Source organism: Haliotis cracherodii, unplaced genomic scaffold, assembly GCF_022045235.1.
Source record: "Haliotis cracherodii isolate W230 unplaced genomic scaffold, xgHalCrac1.p SCAF_1, whole genome shotgun sequence".
Lineage (NCBI taxonomy): Eukaryota > Metazoa > Mollusca > Gastropoda > Lepetellida > Haliotidae > Haliotis > Haliotis cracherodii.
In genome coordinates, this window is record NW_027266264.1 from 11,472,880 (window position 1) to 11,491,663 (window position 18,784).

Here is an 18,784-nt window from a genome sequence, read left to right on the forward strand (position 1 = left end):
ACATTTGTCATATCTTATAATTTCCTTGACAGACAACGAAGCTTGTGTGGTGCAAAGACGCTCTCGGGTAACTTCTTCTACTCAGTTGTATATACATTAGAGCCCGAGAGATATTCCCCTAGTACACGTGTATATAAACATTGTCAAATTCATCAAACGGCGTTTTTAATTGAATCCAATGTATAATGATAAAAATAAGGAGGAAATGTTAGTTATGATGAACGGCCAATACACATGTATCGGAAAATATGAATGTAAACTAGATCTGTTAATATCGTCCTTGTTAAAACGATCTCTTACAATTATCGCATTCGACTTTTTTGTGCAAAATTATAATACCAATATTTTCTTGGCGACGCCCCAGAACAATGCTCTTGTACATTACTTTCTTCGGTCAAAGAAACATTTATTTGACTATTGTGCCATAATTATGTACTGTCCTTACAATACAAAAGTATTGTCACTTCCTCATTATCTTAAATACACTGTCAGTGATTGAATGTGTGAGGAATCTGCCGCTGGACATCAATGTGCATTACAATATTTATTTCAGACAATTTGTCAAATTTGACAGGTTTACCTTATTGTGGGACGATATTTGGATTATCTGATCAATCATGACATCATGACATGCACATCCTGAAGTTTTCAAAGGGCGAGTGGATGCATTTGGTCCACTCGATGTAAAGAACATCACAAGTTCAGACTTTGATGCGGGCGCATGTCATGTGACGATTTCATATTCGACGCGGGGTAGGGCGATGGGGGAAGAGGGCAGGATTTTCACTCTCTGCTTAAATTTTTCTTCTAAAATCTGAGTACAAATACTTTCAGGCACTATTTAAATCTGAAGAACATCCCAGATCCCCATTCCCCCAACCTCTGAATATCAAATCCGTCACTTCCTCCGACTAAATTCGATTTACCATTATGTGTTATAGGACTATTAGTTTGGAAAACACTCAAACTGTTTTTTTTGCGTAAAAAGAACAGCTAATTGGACTTCATGTAAATGTGAGCGAACAAAATATTATCTAATATCTGAACAACATGAGGGGGCCCATTAATCCAAGGCGCCGCGATTCGCTGTGCAGAGTTGCGTCCCTTGGGCACGACAGAAACGACTATGATTGTGGGTTCGAATCCCGGTTCGCCCCGATTATGTATCTAGGTTTGTCAGCACCATACCCGTGCTCGTGGGTTTCACCGAAATGGTAAACATCTGAGAACTGCATCACTTCGGGCTTTCCTTCCACATTAAGCTGACGCGCCTTGATATAACTGGAATACTGTTAAGGTTTCACTCACTCACACAATGAACGACATAATGATATATACCATCTGGATTTGTATGTTCATGTAAAACGTTTCACATTCGACACTAAACACAGCTTCATATACATGATGAAAATCGGTTTTGCCTCATGACGTCAAAAGACAAGAGAAATGTCTAAACAAAAAGCAAACAGAAACATAATGCTTCTAAAAGCTATGCTAAGACGTTATTTTAGCTCAGCTGTTCTGGCGGGACTGTTCTCGATTTGTTTTGTTCACCAGTAACCAAACTGTTCCAACAAATGTGGATATTGCATGTAAGTTTAGTTATCATCACAAACCATAAGAATGGGATATCGCACTACATGGCCAATGAAGTAATAGTTAAATGGATGGCCCTAAGTTAGACTTAAATTAGCGTATGGATACCCGCAGTCACCTGATTGTGTGAATGTAAACTGACTGATGATGTCCCAATTATGAATGTGGTACTCGTCCTATCATGGAATGTAATAAAATTATATTAATTACAGGAAATTTAACACCTTTTCGTTTGACGTCATGGCTTGTTCTGTCTTTCACGACGTCTGAGAAAGCAGACGTTAGTCTATTGATTTCAATATATCTCATCTAATTTTCGGGAAAACGCGATTTGTGACACTGAATTTGGTCTTTTATCAGTGTTGGAAGTTTATAGATCCTGTGCATACATTTCATAAGGGTACCAGTCGATTTATATGTAGGTTGCGTGTGGACGGGAACCACTCTTCATATAAGTACCGTAAACTACGCTTATAACGAACTGACTTATACAACGAACTTTCGTTTGGTCCCGGCCATTTGCTGTATAGATGCTGCATACGTGTAACGTTTTTATAACGAACTAGGATTATAAAGAACTACAATTAGTGGTCCCTTCGAGTTCGTTAAAACCGTAGTTTATTGTGTGTGTAAAAGATGAGAAAGTCGGTTGATGCTCTACTCCATTGCTTACAGTTAACGAAATTCAAATAATAAATTGAAAACATTTTGTATTTGGAGTCAAGTGTATTTGCACCATAGATGGGAAAGTTGATTGATGCTTCACTCTCTTTAATAACAGCTGATACAAACAATACAATGGAGTCTAACGTCGCGTTCAAGATTATTGCAGTTATATGGCGGCGTGCATGCACGTGTGTGTTTGTGTGGCTGCTTGTACGATTCGAATTGCATGCCGCAGTTTAACAGACAGACAGAATATTTTATTTTAGTCTCAGCCCAGGTACTGATATAAACAACATATACAACAACATATAACCGAGCCATCCCCTACGGGAATATGAGAGACGTAATTATATAATATACTTGCAGGTTTTGGCACAAACCTTCATAATATTTTGGCAAGACATGAATATTGTAAAATTTTCTTCGTCAGAAGCTGTAATAAAATCAGGATAAAACTGACTACATAGTGCAAACATACATATTGTTAAATGCTTGTAAAATGGACACTGGAGTAACACATGCATCTCATCCTCAACAGAATCTGGGCAGTTGAAACAGGTTCTTTCTTCAGTTTTGTTGCAATACCGTCCCATTTCTATATGAAGGGGCGCTGTACCACATCTGATACAGGGAGAGAGTTCGCCTGTGGCTCCATCGTATGTCACCTGTCAAGTATGATTCAGCTCCGAAGTCAGACTCGAAGGTTCCATACTGTTGAAAACTGACAACTGGTAGTCTAGATCACGTACTTTGTCAGGGGGTACTCGGACTTTCATTTTTGTGGAAGCCTTGTTGGCTGAGTGGGTTAGATCGCTGACTTTGTGTGCTGGTGATTAGGTGCCTCACCCTGGCAGGTGTGGGTTCGAATCCCGGACGGGACTCAACCCAAAAAAGTACAAGAATCTGTACTTTACTAAGAAAGTGTTATCCCACACATTTGTTACATTTGACCACTTTCTAAATGGCATTGTGTATTCATAAGAGATAAGTAGTCTCAGTGTTCTGCTGACCGCGTTTGCCAATGCCATCGCCATCCTGGTATAAACTAGATGTTCTGTTATTAGGAGTCCTAGATAACAATAACTATTTCCCAACATCTGAAAAAGCATTCCGTTTTAGCAGTTGACATGTTTCTACAATACATTACCTTTGATTTATCCTTGTTCACAGTCATCTAACATAAATACCCCATTCAGACACAGTATACTGACTCTGAGCCGACCAGTCCTTCTTTCAGACCCTTAATGCCGGGCGACAGTCAGGGTAACAAGTACCATCTTTTAACGTCTTTTGGTATGACGTTCTACCACTAGACCACGGAGGTCTTCTTAATAACAGCTGATCTAAAGAATACGCCCAAGTATAACATCGACTGATGTTTCACTAGTTTAATAACAGTTAATACATAGTACATATATTCATTATTAACATGGATGCAAAGGAACACTCGGTTACTAATAGCTGATGCATAACACATATTTATCATCCCAAACTGGCTCCCACGTGAGATATCGCTTGGGTGAGATCAGGCGATAGCTACATTGTAGATATCGCTGCAATGAAATTGCATCACAATGCTTTGTAGACCATAGTGACATTACTGGTACCATGACGTCACAATCAAATGACACCACTAATGGCTCTGCTACTGAAGCTGTTAGCAGTACTTTTTACACTTCAGACACTGCTTATTACTTTCTACAAACTGAAAAGGTTGGCGGATGATGTCGGATGATAAATAAAATTTCACCCGCGTGTCTTTTGATATCAAATATATCAACACTCGCTGATAAAAGTGGAAAAAACTCCTCGGCAATTTCTCCACTTTTAGCAACTGTTGAAAATATATATTTGATATCAAAAGACACTTGAGAGAGATTCTCTATATGTATAACATAGGTTGGAAACCGCTTTATGCTCACCCATAAAATGTGTCTCCTTTGTCGGTTTATGTTTCACTCGGTTAATAACAACATATGTATTTATAACTTGGATAATATCACCTATTGATGCTTCACATGTTTAATAACAAATAATACCAGTATTTATCACATGTAGATGGGAAAACTGGTTGATATTTCACCCGTTTAAGAATAATTAATACGCAGTACATGTATTCATAACACAGATGGGACAACCGGTTGATGTTTCACTGTTTATGTAACAGTTGATACATAATATTACGTTTGTTTATTGTCTGACATCAACTCAGCAATATCCCATCAATATGACGGCGGTGTGTAAATAATCGAGCAAAACAGATAATATAAATTAAAATAATAATTACGATGCGCTAATGTAATTATTATAATTAAAAAAACTATAATAAACGTACATGGAATCTATACTGTAAATTCGCTCGGCCAAACAACTTACGTTGAGTCTGTTATTTCTGCAGCTGACGTCACTTCCGGAAATACATGTAGCAGACGACGCCAATAGCTCGAGCGAGAAGAATGCCAAATAATAAATAATAAATAAAAACCAAATATATGAAATGACAGTAATTTAGATGGATGTAATATACCAAGTAATATTTCGAGCAAGGTGTTTACGTAAGTGTTGTAGAAGAAAAAGTTTTGTTTTATTGGATTTAAACCATAAACTAATTTCGGAATGAACTGGGCTACTTTTGAAGACTGAGCACCAGTAGATCGAGAGACTACTTCAGCCGATCTGTGGAACCAACCATAGCTGTTAAATATTAAGATGATACATTTAATTACAAGTATAATATACATATATTTTACACAAAATGTATGCAAATAAATAGTAATATCTCAAACAGTTATAAAATTCAAAACGATTTCGGGAACGTGGGCGAAAACTGAAGGACTCGATCGTTTACAACCGAGGTTGACAATTACAAAACATATGATGATAAAAATATAACACCTCTTGTCCGACAAATATGAACTATTTTGGCTAATGTACAAGTTGTTCTTTTGGGTTTAAAATCTCCTGGTCACATAGATGCACATGTGTGTTTTACAGTCAAATGTTCCTGGGTGTATATATGTGTTCACATTATAACTAAATGTCATCTTCAGATACAGCTCGTATCAGAATACACCGGGAGTGTTTTTTCTGCTTTAGATTTGATGAAGACTCAAATGTAAGAGACACTCAGATCGTTGTTGCCCGCTGATTGTATGTCGTCATATCTCGGAGGGCTCATGTGTATTGGCTGTGAATACCCATTTTGTTGAACAGGCCCTGACTGAGAATATTCATCCCGCTCAACAGGCCCTGGCTGAGAATATTCATCCTGCTCAACAGGCCGTGGCTGAGAATATGTATTTGCTTGATTAGGCCCTGCCTGAGAATAATCATGCCCTTGAACATGTCCTAAATGAGCATATTCATTATCATGAGCAGGCCCTGGTTGAGAATACTCATGATCCTGAACTTTGTAGTTTGATCCTTGGTGTTTTGGATGCGCGTTATATTGAGGAAAATGGTCATGCGGCATTGCATCGTACGTTCGATTGTCGTAAGCATATGCATTAGGACTAGTGGACGGTGGATGCATATACGCAGTTGCGCGCTGTGGCTGGTACGTCACGGCAGGAGCGGCTTGACCTCCTCCATAGGAACTCTTCGCACCTTTGGACAGTGGCCTTTTGACGACACAGACGATGACGACGATGACAACAGCCAACAGTATGAGGCCACCAAAGATCCCTCCAAGAATTGCTCCAACGTTTGTACCAAGAGCTCCAGAGCCACCTGAAATATATTATACAAAATGTAAATGAGGCTAAACTTACAAAAAATCCCTTTTATCAATATAAATTAGAATACGCCGAACACAAATGCATGTGTTGGTCCAACACATCAGTGGTGTCAGGTATTGAAATAAGTGTTCATGAAAGTTGTTAAACATGGTAAATTACGTACGTATCGCGTGATCAGTTGAGTTTAGGATTAACGGGTGAATAGGGTTAGACATAACTATCGCCTGCAGGAGTAAATATAACTGTGTACAAGATCCTGACCCAAGACAGATGTTTCACCACAGGATTGCTCTGTTTCTACCTTCTCCTGTAGAAAAAAATCTTAAGTCGCAATCCTGCTTATTCTGAGATATTGGAAAATTCACTTGACTCTACATTCAACAATAGCAGGGTTGAAGGGGTTTTAAGGACTACTACTTAATCATACATCGTTTTGTTAAATCACGTAAATCTAGTTGTCCAGACAGATTCCTTGTCATACCTCCTTTGCAATGAGTTATATAACTTTGTTCTGTTTTTTTCCAAGAGTGTCATCAATCACACCAACAGACGCATGAGGCATCATGGTATCCTGGCACATGTCATTGCATTGAAACTCCGAGTAATTTGATGTTTGTGAATGTGTTTACTTCGTACCTTCTATGGCTTTGGCATCTCTCCAGTAACTCAGCCTGAAGCCACCACCGGACACATCTTCGTTTGTGTGAAACACAATGGTCACATATTGTTGAGTTGAATGTTGTGTCTCTGTTCTGTCAACGCTCTGACACCATTTACCCAACTGGACGCTGCTTGCCTCGGACATACCTGTGCATAGAATTATAGCAAGTCCATTGAACCTTAGACACTGTAACATATTGCACTTATAAATTTATGGGACATCATTCATGTATGCGCCAATACAAGAAAGTGCCGTTAAATTTAAGAGATACATCCGTCGGCATACGCGTTGGTGTTTATGGTGTTTTTTTAGTTTACATCGCACGTCTTCATGTGTTATTTTGGCATAGCGCAACGACACCCACCGTCATAGGCTGCCAGATAGTCATCCTTACAGCCGTCCGAGTAGACAATACTTGCTAGCAGGATGTTAAACATAACTATATAGTCCGCTTTGCCACTGTCGATGAGCCATGTGCAGCGAAGATTCCTGAGGAACATAATAACAAGTAATTAACCCGAAAATGTCACAAATGCTGTGAAACTGAAGGTTGGACTTCATAAAATGGACACATACGGGAAACGACCCCGTCGTCATTGTATGAAAAAACAAAGGATGTTTGGTTTTTATTGTCAAATAACATTTATTTCTCCTTGAAAGTCCTGACAAAACGTGATATTTACTTGAGTGTTGCGGTCATGAAAAGAATGTTTTGAGGTTATAAGATGAGTATCTTCCAGAGGTTAACTGAATATAAAAGTCCGGTTTCCACCCTTGCCGAGGGAAAAAACACAGCAGTATGTGTATGATTCTGTAAAGTTCGCTTGACTCGTTTGGATCATTTACAGGCCGCCGTTGTACAGCTGTATTGTTGAGTACGGCGTGAACAGCCATTACTTCAATAAAATTGTACCCACATACACACCTAGAATACTTACGATTCATATTGATTGGGATATGAGGGAGATTGAAGGTAAGCCACTAGTCCTGTAGCCCTGCGATCCTTTGTGGAACATCTTTCTGCGGCCGCTGAAATCAAGGAAGTACTGATACAAGCTCATGGATGAAAGTACTGGTACAAAAGATGCGCGTTTATGAGTTTGATGAAACACCGCTCTGAACAGTATTTCAGTTAAATCACAAAGAAACATATTCAGGACGAAACTGGAATTCGAACCAAAGATATTTGTTTCCGGCACAAAATGACCACCCTATACGTTTGTATTTTATCCTCATGCTATGTGTTCATTATTCAACTATTCATATGTTAAATATGCTTTCCCTACAGTGCAATTGCCCATCATACTCAGATCTAAACATGTAGATAAATCAGAAAAGATGAAAGATATAAGAAAAATTCACAGGATACTTGTACATATGATGTGTCTAGAACTATTTATACGATCATAATGAAGTGCGAAGCACTAACACTCATAATTTGGAAAACGTCAATATCTCCGGAAGTGCAACATGTTTTATTATTAAAAGTATGTCGATTAAGAGAACATATTAGAGGATGACTAATATTGATTGAATGAATTAATAAATTAATAAGTGGTTTTAATTTCCTTCAGAAAAATTCGAAGATTCTGAAATAGGTGTCCCTCAATGATGACTACTGTTTCAATACACATGTTTCATGATTCACTGACTGCTAATTACTACCTATCACCCCTATATAAGTTTGGGGAAAAGACAAAACGGATTTCTTATAATGTATTTAGTCATTTATTTACAAACTCACGCAGCACTTGAAAATATTGAGAGTAGCTCTTCATGCTAGAAGGCCACATTTTGCATAGTGCGCTATTCGGTGGGAAAGTGATGTTTATGAGTTTTGAATTTGAGAATTTTCTAAGGTATATATTTTGGCGGGAAGAGATATTTCTCAATAGGTAATAATTTCTTTAAATTGTTGGTAGTATCAGACCACTACACTTTCCGTGATAGAGCTGTGTCAGTTTTGCAGATATTGACCGTTTATTACTTCTTTCACCTTTGAAACCAGCAACAGTGCAGGACATATTAACGGGTTATCAAACAATTCAGTAAGACAACAATCATTTAGTATGTTTTTCACAAAAAAACATGGGTCCATTGAGATGATAAGCTGGTATGAAATCTTTAGGACATCCTTATTTGTTACGACTTTATGCCAAAATGTGATAATGCGTTTATTCTTTTATAGCAAATATACCAGCTGCAATTTTAAGAAATTGTAAATGTACTCCTTCAAGGTTTGCATTTTCAAATCCTCAATTTCCGAACCATATATAAAAGTCGAGGCAGTCACTGTACCAAAATTAATGCCGATAACATGCAATCAAGATACAAGTTAATATTTCCTGTTTTCTCCAATAAACAAACATAGCTTTTGTTTCATTTTTCACTGACATTTGTATTGTCATTGTAAATACCCGAACTGGTTTCTCGGTAAGGTATTCCCTATGATTGTTGTGAAAATAAGAATATGAGAAGAAAACGCTACAGACAGTCCGAAATATTGATATTGTTATTGTCTCAGCGTGTTCAAGATATTATTAATTTTATAAAAATACTTTAATATATATCTATAACAGTACGTTACTTCGTCAATATCACCCTTATCTGCAATAAAAAACATGCGAGCATTTCATGGCCTTCCATCATCCTTACTTTAACATACGTTTTAACATCAAGATTATCAATTAGAGTCGAAATGAATACTCCTCTCTTTTAAAGTAACACATTCACAATTTCAGAGGAATAATATTTACATTTTGTACATTCTTCATATATATTACTTGTACTGTAACATACTGCATTTCTTCTCCCAATTCTTGATATGACGTTACAATAATGTACGATGCGTTGCATGGATCATCGTACCTCGTAATGTTATTAAAAAAACCTTCAAGTGCATATTTTCACATCTCCCAATATTTCGGAAATATTCAAAACCATGTGATAGACTTACATGAGCTGTATTCTATATTGAAGCCATATCCTACAGGGGACGCTCCTGTCACCAGCTTGACCATCATCTGACCACCAGTTCCAATAAAGGTTGCGACTGACCTGTATCCACACAGTAAAGCGATACGGGCACTTGCTTCAGAGTTACCTGCATGCAAAAGAGAGAAAAAAATAATAACTGATACGACAAGGTATGGATGTAGAAGAGTCATATGTGAGGGGAAGGTGATGGCAGTCATTCTTCTCAAGGTTGATGCTAATACATATACACAAAATCAAAAGTTACTTAAGTCAGGAAGGGGTCAAATAAGTAATATTGAACGATAAAAAATAAAAATGATTACGTTGATGATCATAAGACTTTACCGATTAACCGACTTCCGTCTCTGTGTACAACACAGCACTTGTCAAGAAAGACCAAAATGTAACCAATTAGGTTTCAATAGCAACAACATTTTACCCCCTTTTACTGGTGCGCATATCTCATGGGGGATAACATGGAAACACAATTAGTTGAGGGGACAAAGTATACTATCATGCTATATTACCATCATATATTGCTACATGATCCGCGCCACACGTGCCGTCGTTCCGCATCCCGATATCATAACTTAACAGTTCAAGTTTGATGTAGGTATCGTTTGATTCTCTTGTAAATACCCATTCACATGAAGTGTTTCTGCAACAAAGAAATAACACTTATTTTGATCATGAAAAGATGAGTCTATATTCCCGAGGCCAGGGAGTTAACTGTGGACGTCTAGTTTCCACGTGGATTGATCGTACCGCTAACAGTGGCTATTAAGAGTTATGTCCCTTCTATGTACCTCGGTTTCACCTCTCATATCACTTGCATTTGATTCATGCAAACTGGCGGCTCCCAGTCAAGATGATCTGATCGATAATCAAGATCTATATTGTAAATAAACGTGTCTCACCTCGGGAAATGCATCAAATCACTTAAGTTCCTTGATTAAAAAATTTGAAAAATATCTGTCGACGTTCAGTTGACAGTACACTTTCTAAATCCTTCAATCGACCGATATCTGCACGGTATTTGCAACGTTTTTATTAACCGGATGTCGATCTCGTCGATTATACTATGCATGGACTCTTTGGTCAACCAAAAATATAACTCCATAACTCTACCCTAGTTCGGCAAGGGTGGAAACTGGACTTTTACAGTCAGATAACTCCCTTGCCTCGGGAAGATGGGGTGTTTCGTCAAAACCATATATTGAATTGAGTTAGTGTAATTCTACGTGTAGGACTTGGTCTTCAGCGTAGAGTCGAGCGTGAACTACTAGTCAACACAGCCGCCCGAGAAATATGTTTTTATTGTTTGTATTGTAACGCTGCAGTTTGCATTTTTCCAAGAAGACGACAGTAATCTGTAGATAATCAAATCTGGACCTGATAAACCAGTGATTGGTATTATAAGCAAATTCCAACGTCATCGAGGTATAGTGACACGCAATCAACCCAGTTTGACCTTTCGATCTGATTTATCGCCTGGTATGACAAGTTTTGGTTGCTTGGTAACAGTTCTTCCCCTGAATTCCAACGAGGATATAGTTAACGCAACTGTTGGCTCTCGAAGTTCACAACAGTTATAAACCTTGCTTTAAGGTATAATTACTAAACCGAGAATATGTCCATATATACTCAACAACAACAGTTCCTGTGATACCAATATTATAGTGTATTTTTCAACCAAGTAAAGTTTGGCTTTCAATATTGTAGTACATGAATGGAATCAAGTCACAAAAACGCCACTGCCACAGAAAAGCATGCATTCCATTCAAAAGTTGACTTTTATGCAAGCCCCATACATTTCACTCTCCAAGAATGGGTATAAAACATGTGCGTTAACGGGATTCCATATGCATCGTTAAGCATCGTGCTGACAACCACTCAGAAAAACAAACAAAATTACGCAATTATTCAACATTACTAAATGCCACGCCTGTCCGAAAATGAGCGTCTGCGAGCCAATGGTATGCTTGAAGCAGGATCGAGTCAACGTGATGCTGCAAGACAATTTAACGTCCACAGAAACACCATTTGGTGGTAATGGCAGCGTTGGCAACAAAATGCGAATGCAGTCAAAGATCATCCTCGGAGTTGAAGGGCACGCGTAACCAATAATCAACAAGACAACTCGATTCGAAGAACACACCTACGAAATCGATTCCAACCAGCAACATCCCTGGCCTTCGACGAATATCTTCACAAACCGTACGTCGTCGCCTCAGATGTGCAGGGATTGTCGCCAGATCTAGAAGACCCGCCAGACGTCCCATTTTGACAAGAAACCACCGTCAAGCACGTCTTCAGTGGTGCAGACAGCGTCTACGCTGGACGGCCATGCAGTGGGGACAAGTTCTATTCACTGACGAGTCTCGTTTTCATCTCAGCCACAGAGATGGACGGATTCGAGTGTACCGACGTCGAGGTGAACGTTACGTCAATCATTGTGTCATGGAAGAAGATCGGTTCTGGGGCGGCAGCGTTATGGTATGGGGTGGGATTACAGCAAGACAGTGGACCTGTTTGATTGTGGTAGAGGGAAACCTCAATGAACAGCGCTACCGCGACGAGATCATCGGCCCTGTTGTTCTACCGTTTTTGCGTCGTCATGGCCCAGGCATTACCTTTCAACATGGCAACGCCCGGCCTCATAATGATCGACTTGTTCGGGATTCTCTTCAACAAAACAACGTGAATGTCATCCTCTGGCCGACTCGCTCCCCTGGTCTCTCACCAATCGAGCACATGTGGGATGAGATGCATGCTCCGGCAGATATGGACAGATATCCCACAGGACTCATTCCATGAGACTCATTCCATTCCATGAAACGAAGATTTGTTGCTTGCATCGCAACCAAAGGTGGACAAACGCGCTATTGATTTGTAAATGGACATTTTGGCATGTTCATGTTTTTTTTATGAAATCACGCTTTTTCTGAAGTAAGCATGGCAAATTAAACCATTTGAAAACTTTCAGGAGTCTTTTATCTGTTGCAAACCGAAATTGTTTAAGATTTGGTAAAAAACATAATTTTGCATTAAATCTTATTCAATGTCACAGGAACTTTGGTTGTTCAGGATATATGATTCGTTACCAACATACACAACGTTGAAGAACTCAAGCCACGGTGTCATCTTGCCGCCCTCCCACTTATTTGCCAAATTGTACCTCAAGTCTGTGCAAACACTTACGGGCGAATCCTTTGTCGGAGGTAAGAATTCGTCAAAGACGCCGACAGAGACCCACCACATGGAAGGGGATCTGAAAAATTGAAACTTATTGAAGAAAATAATTTTAGTGCCCCCAAAGCTACACGAGACGACGCTTTGAAACTGTTGGCGTACACATGAAGTGCTATTACAGATAGTGCACTGACTGAATTTTGCCTCAAACCCCCCATTCTACCTCCAAGACGCACGCAAGCACGCGCACATAGACGGATTCAAATCCACCATCATTGGTTTTAGGTATACCTGAGGGATTCGTACCAGCAATGCGATTACCGAAAACTGGACTACCTTTGTGCCCATTTTTATATCTAGCACCACCGACCTATATGTTACTAAATGACGTTTTATTGTATCAACTGTTGGTAATGAAAATATATGATACTAAAGAATCAACAAAAACATTATACATCGGTTTGCTGTATTGTTTATAATTTCAATTTACCGGACAACAATAAGGTCAACACATTTGTTTTCAAATGTTCAAATACACCATTCAAGAACCAGGGAAATGCCACTTCTTGTTGTACCTGTAGTTTCGTAAAACAAGAACCTAAATCCTTTCCCATTGTAGCCTGAATCAGTTTCCATAACAATAGTAAGAAGGTTCCCGGTCGACTGAAGAGTATCAGAGCTTGTCCCACACAACTTGCTCAAAAAGTTAGTTGGTTCCGCGGCGCCTGAAAAACATATGTTGGATATTTACATCCTTATATTTTTTCATGAATAATGAAACAGAAATGTGAAACATTGTCTGAAATCTTTGCGAGAGGCTGAGAAACGTGTGCCCTCAATGCAGCCTAATTACAGAAAGTGTATTGAGATTATTATGGTCACACGGACGCACCATCGTACACGGTCAGATAATCTTCACCACAGTTAGCACCAATGCCGCCCACAAGGGAGAAGTTGCCAGCAAGTCTGATCTCGGTCATATTCGAAGCCGCCCAAATGGTCCACTTGCAGATCAAATTACTGAAAGTAGTATCAAATATGTACAAAACGCCAAAGCCAAAGAAACATATGTTAAAGCATATTCCATTGGGCGAAAAGGCAAAATAGTAATGAAACATAACATGAATGTGAAGACACCAAATGTTCGTGAAATAACGACCTGGAACTGGGGATAAGTAACGAGGAATTATCTGTCCCGAGTAGATTAGCTTTTAGTAAGTCGTTTCGAGCCTTGTCGCGATGACGTCATCTTCAACTATTCTCAATAATGCGCCGAAATGACGTCATGCTGCTAATGGTATCTTCGCAAACTATAAAGTTAACACCTCCGATCCTTCAATCTAGCCATCAACATCAAAAGCAAACCTGTAATGCTCAGTCAGAATTACAGAAATGATTTCACCTGTATCAGTTCCCTCAAGACCCGTGAAGATTCCGGGGTAGAATAGGTCTTCAGCAACCCATGTTTGCCGTAAAAGGCGACTTTGCTTATCGTAAAAGGCGACTAACGGGATCGGGTGGTCAGGCTCGCTGACTTGGTTTATGCATGTCATCGATCCCAATTGCGTGGGACCCGTGAAGATTCCAGGGTAGAATAGATCTTCAGCAACCCATGCTTGCCGTAAAAGGCGACTATGCTTGTCGTAAAAGGCGACCAACGGGATCGGGTGGTTAGGCTCGCTGACTTGGTTGATGCATGTCATCGATCCCAATTGCGTTGATCGATGCTCATGATATTAATCACTGGTTTGTCTGGTCCAGACTCGATTAGTTACAGACCGCCGTCATATAGCTGTAATATTGCTGAGTGCGGCGTAAAACAACAAACCATACCATACAATACCAATTGCGTGGATCGATGCTCATGATATTAATCACTGGTTTGTCTGGTCCAGACTCGATTAGTTACAGACCGCCGTCATATAGCTGGAATATTGCTGAGTGCGGCGTTAAACAACAAACCAACAATACTTTCCTCAGTGCTAATAAATGATCCTCATCAGTATTAAATACATATGTTTGTTAGAAGAGTATATGTTGTATCCTTTTTGACACATGCATATCTATGTCACCTAATTGTGATCAAAAGTGTTTTTGACTTAAAAAATACAGGTTTTAAGAATGCTTTGTTGTATTTTAGGGGGCAGAACTAAAGTCAATTCTTTATTTTCGATTAATATCTGTCTTACCTGTCGTAGTTTTGTGGGTAGTTTGGTGAGGTGATTGCGATCCCCTGTGATGAAGCCAGATATATTCCGCCACACGTATATGGATACATATCTGGTATAATGAAGTTAATGTCATTTAATACCAATCGCGTACATAATAAAAAACATTGATGCCACAAACAAATGTGCAATTAAACCTGCATAAACCTTCCTTCGGGGTAAAGGCTGATCGAACGAATCACATGTTGTTGTAAGTTTATAAACTCACCAATATATGTGTTTCAAATTCCTAATTCAAAATATGTAACATAATGTGTTACAGGTTTCCATCGGCACGAGTCGATATTATACATACACTGAAATTTATATATGTGATAAACATACCATTGAAGTTCCCGTGCTCATACGTTAGAACAAAGCCAATTCTCGCATGGTCTGCAAAATTGGATGTTTTATACACCATGGTCATGTAGTTGCTGCTGCTGACGAAGACTGGCAGGTCCAAGGCACACCAGCCGTATTGCCTTGTGTTCATAGACTTTAACTGTAAACTGGCTGAAGATGGGCCTGTAAAATGACATTATACTGACTGAGCGAGTTTGGCTTTCGCCGAATTGGACAGTATTCCAGTTATATCACAGCATGTCAGCTTAATGTGGGAGAAAAGCCTGACGTGATTCAGGCCTGAGACGTTGGCAAGTTTGGTAGAGCCTACGACGCAGGTATGGTGCATACAAACCTGGAAACGTAATCAGGATGAATCTGGTGTTCAAACGATCGTGTGTTCTGGCGGTTAAAGAGTTCGCTCGTCACGCCAAAGTCATGGGTTCTATTTCCCATGAGTACAATGTGTGAAGCCGATTTCCAATTATTCCACCCAGATACGAAGGAATACTGCCAAAAGTGGTGCAAACATATACTCACTCACTCAATGATTAGTATACACGTTATCAGACATGTCATAACTCCTTGAGTAAGGCTCAGAGGCAATGCTTGGGATATGTACGGAAAGTGTTTTGTCGCTTTTATATTATCATCATCATCATCATCATTATTATAAAAACAATATGACACCTGTTTTGTGAATCATCATCATCATCATCATCATTATTATAAAAATAATATGACACCTGTTTTGTGAATCATTATCATCATCATCATCATCATCATCATTATTATAAAAATAATATGACACCTGGTTTGTGATGCCTGGTTTGTCTCACCGTCATAAAGCCTGACCCTTTGGCTGAGACAGGCTCCGTTCGCTGTGTTGTAACGAAGATACGATTCCTTTACACGCAATCTTATCTGTTGTCGAGGATCGGCAGTTAAGATGTAGTTGTAGGTGATGCCTCTTCAAAATTCAAGGGAATGGATCTTACTTACTGTAAGATTTACATGAAATGTATGAAATCCTGCATATATCTTTTAATTCGCTAGAATGAATATATTTACGATATTTGCTTAGTGAAAGAATAATTATAATGCACATACCGAGGGTATCGCTTTTCAAATCCAGGAGAAGACAGGTAGAGTGGAGTGCTTCGTGTGGGCAAAGTCATTGTCTGTACGCTGCTTGCAGTTTCTGTTTTTGTGGAAGATGACAGTGTGTTATTTGGAGAAAAGGGTCTCATCTTTCCGGTTTGCGTGGACACTTCTTCCTAGCAGCTATTTCTAGTTAATTGCAACATCTTTGGCGATATTTGACTGAGAGTTCAAAAACGAGTAGTAAGGAATTCACTTTAGCAAGTGTATCATTTGTAGCATTCAGAAAAAAATCATATCGTATATGGTATCATCGTATGAAACCTCATGATGTTTCGTTTCACCCCAAATGATCAGACCCGTAACAAGGTGAAAATTATTGCATTCACTTTCAAATAGATACATTATACAATTTAAAACCATGATGTATGATAAAATTATCATATGGTTTCACTTGTTTAACGCCGCACTCAGCAACATTCCAGCCATATTAAATAATCGAGTCTGGACCAGACAATCCAGTAATTGATTTTATGAGCATAGATCCACGCAATTGGGATACGATGGCATGCTTCAACAACGTCAGCGTGCCTGACAACCCGATCAGAGCACGGTCGCGGCCGTGTGGATGTTTGTTTTGTTTTGAACAAATGACTCACGATCCCGATCGATGACTTTATCTTCGCAGTAGTGTACAGTTTATCGATTGTATCGAGCTTGCATGCTCGCAGGAGAAACCTACCTCTGACTGCGGAGTACTTCAGGGAAAAACCATGTCCATTGTTGGAGTTATCTATACTGTAGGTCACTGTGATGTCGCTCCTCTGACTGTTCACAACCTCTCCAGCACTTTTCCCACACCATAACTCATCCAGAGTCGGCGTACCTAAGCACAGCGAACAACAGGGTCTTGAAGACAGATAATCGCTTCAGCATAAACTTTGTACATTGAGAACACGCCTTCGAAAATATCGGTGGTGCGAGGACTATTTTTCGAACGTTTTTGACTTGTTGCCAAGCTTGCTTTGAATGGATTTTAATCAATGGAACATAATTTCAGAACGCTGATGGATTGATAACACTTTTTTCATCCTACTCAAATATGAGTTGTATGGAAGTGGGTGCATGATAATTAAAACAGAAAGATTCGTGTGTAAATTTTCAGGGTTTCTATGCAGAGTGTTAATGTCAATGGCTATGCTTTGAGGAGATGTTCTTACACCAGTAACACATGTACAGAGGATATTACATGCACACAGACCTAATAGTTCCTTTTCTATTAGTTTTTCATATCGTTACCTACCGTCTGATATTGCCAAGCTATCATATCGGCAGACTCTGGCGCGTTCAATATCCAGGTCATTCAAGGTCACTCTGATATGATAACCGGTTTGTGCCCTTATAGTGTAGGAACAGGTTTGTGACCTGTATCGAAGAAAGGAGACTTTGGTAATACATGTCCTACAGACAGGTGAGGTGAACTACAGTGGGATATTTATATGTTTTCGTATCTCTATTGTTCCGTGAATACGTTGTATTAAGCTTGTCATTATACAGTCATTGTATAGAACCCAACTTACAATCAAAGTTTAAAACGTCAAATAAAAGGTATTTACTGTGAACTCTGTACGGTGCCTTTCACATTGAAATCATCTGGTAACTCATTTAACGTATCATAATTACAAACGAATTATGACTGAAGACCTGCTTATGATTATTTGGTTTGGAAACAAAGCCAACCCAGATATCATAATCAGTGTTTCATCACATGTACAAAGTAACGAATTTTAAACTATACTTGCCATATCTCCATCACAATAATGGGGTACTACGACAGTCAGTGGACTGAAACACATCATTGATTCGCGTTAAGGAAGACAAAAAAACGGAAACTTACATGAGTGAAATGTGTGGATATCCAGGGGATGTAAGAACCTGTTCTGTTCCAGTTGCAGTCAATGTCTGATTACAGGAGGCAGAAGATGTGTTGCCTGAAATTTCGATTACTGAGTATGAACCATATATTTATGTATACTACATTTATCACAAACAAAACGGGTAAAACATAAATTACTCCTATGGTATGACACGGGCTTTGCTTTGGCTGGGGCTTAAATTGAACGGAATTTCCCTTTGAACAATTGGTCAATTCTCAAGAGAAGGGGCACAGGTGACCCACTCATCTAATGCGCCGGATTTCTCTGTGCATTTTCGCTTACAATCGACTTGATTGTTTCCAGGTTCGTCAGTACCATGTCCTTTTTCGAAGGTTTCACCGCAGTGGCTACGGTCTAAGATCTGGA

At 39.2% G+C, this 18,784-nt stretch overlaps 1 protein-coding gene across 1 annotated transcript in view; it reads right to left on the reverse strand.

Annotated features, from left to right (window-relative positions):
- Positions 1 to 3,675: 3,675 nt before the first annotated feature.
- The window catches only part of LOC139472528 (cubilin-like), a 32,387-nt gene continuing 17,278 nt past the window's right edge, over positions 3,676 to 18,784 (reverse strand). The window contains exons 11-26 of the mRNA XM_071255006.1: positions 18,379 to 18,472; positions 17,785 to 17,906; positions 17,224 to 17,367; positions 16,491 to 16,581; positions 16,220 to 16,350; positions 15,381 to 15,563; positions 15,018 to 15,108; positions 13,721 to 13,848; positions 13,404 to 13,553; positions 12,838 to 12,907; positions 10,164 to 10,294; positions 9,617 to 9,763; positions 7,599 to 7,689; positions 7,025 to 7,149; positions 6,636 to 6,806; positions 3,676 to 5,991 (exon numbers count right to left, since the gene is read on the reverse strand). Of these exons, the coding sequence (XP_071111107.1) occupies positions 5,372 to 5,991; positions 6,636 to 6,806; positions 7,025 to 7,149; positions 7,599 to 7,689; positions 9,617 to 9,763; positions 10,164 to 10,294; positions 12,838 to 12,907; positions 13,404 to 13,553; positions 13,721 to 13,848; positions 15,018 to 15,108; positions 15,381 to 15,563; positions 16,220 to 16,350; positions 16,491 to 16,581; positions 17,224 to 17,367; positions 17,785 to 17,906; positions 18,379 to 18,472 (2,489 nt within the window). The 3' untranslated portion in view covers positions 3,676 to 5,371. The remainder of the gene's footprint in view (positions 5,992 to 6,635; positions 6,807 to 7,024; positions 7,150 to 7,598; positions 7,690 to 9,616; positions 9,764 to 10,163; positions 10,295 to 12,837; positions 12,908 to 13,403; positions 13,554 to 13,720; positions 13,849 to 15,017; positions 15,109 to 15,380; positions 15,564 to 16,219; positions 16,351 to 16,490; positions 16,582 to 17,223; positions 17,368 to 17,784; positions 17,907 to 18,378; positions 18,473 to 18,784) is intronic.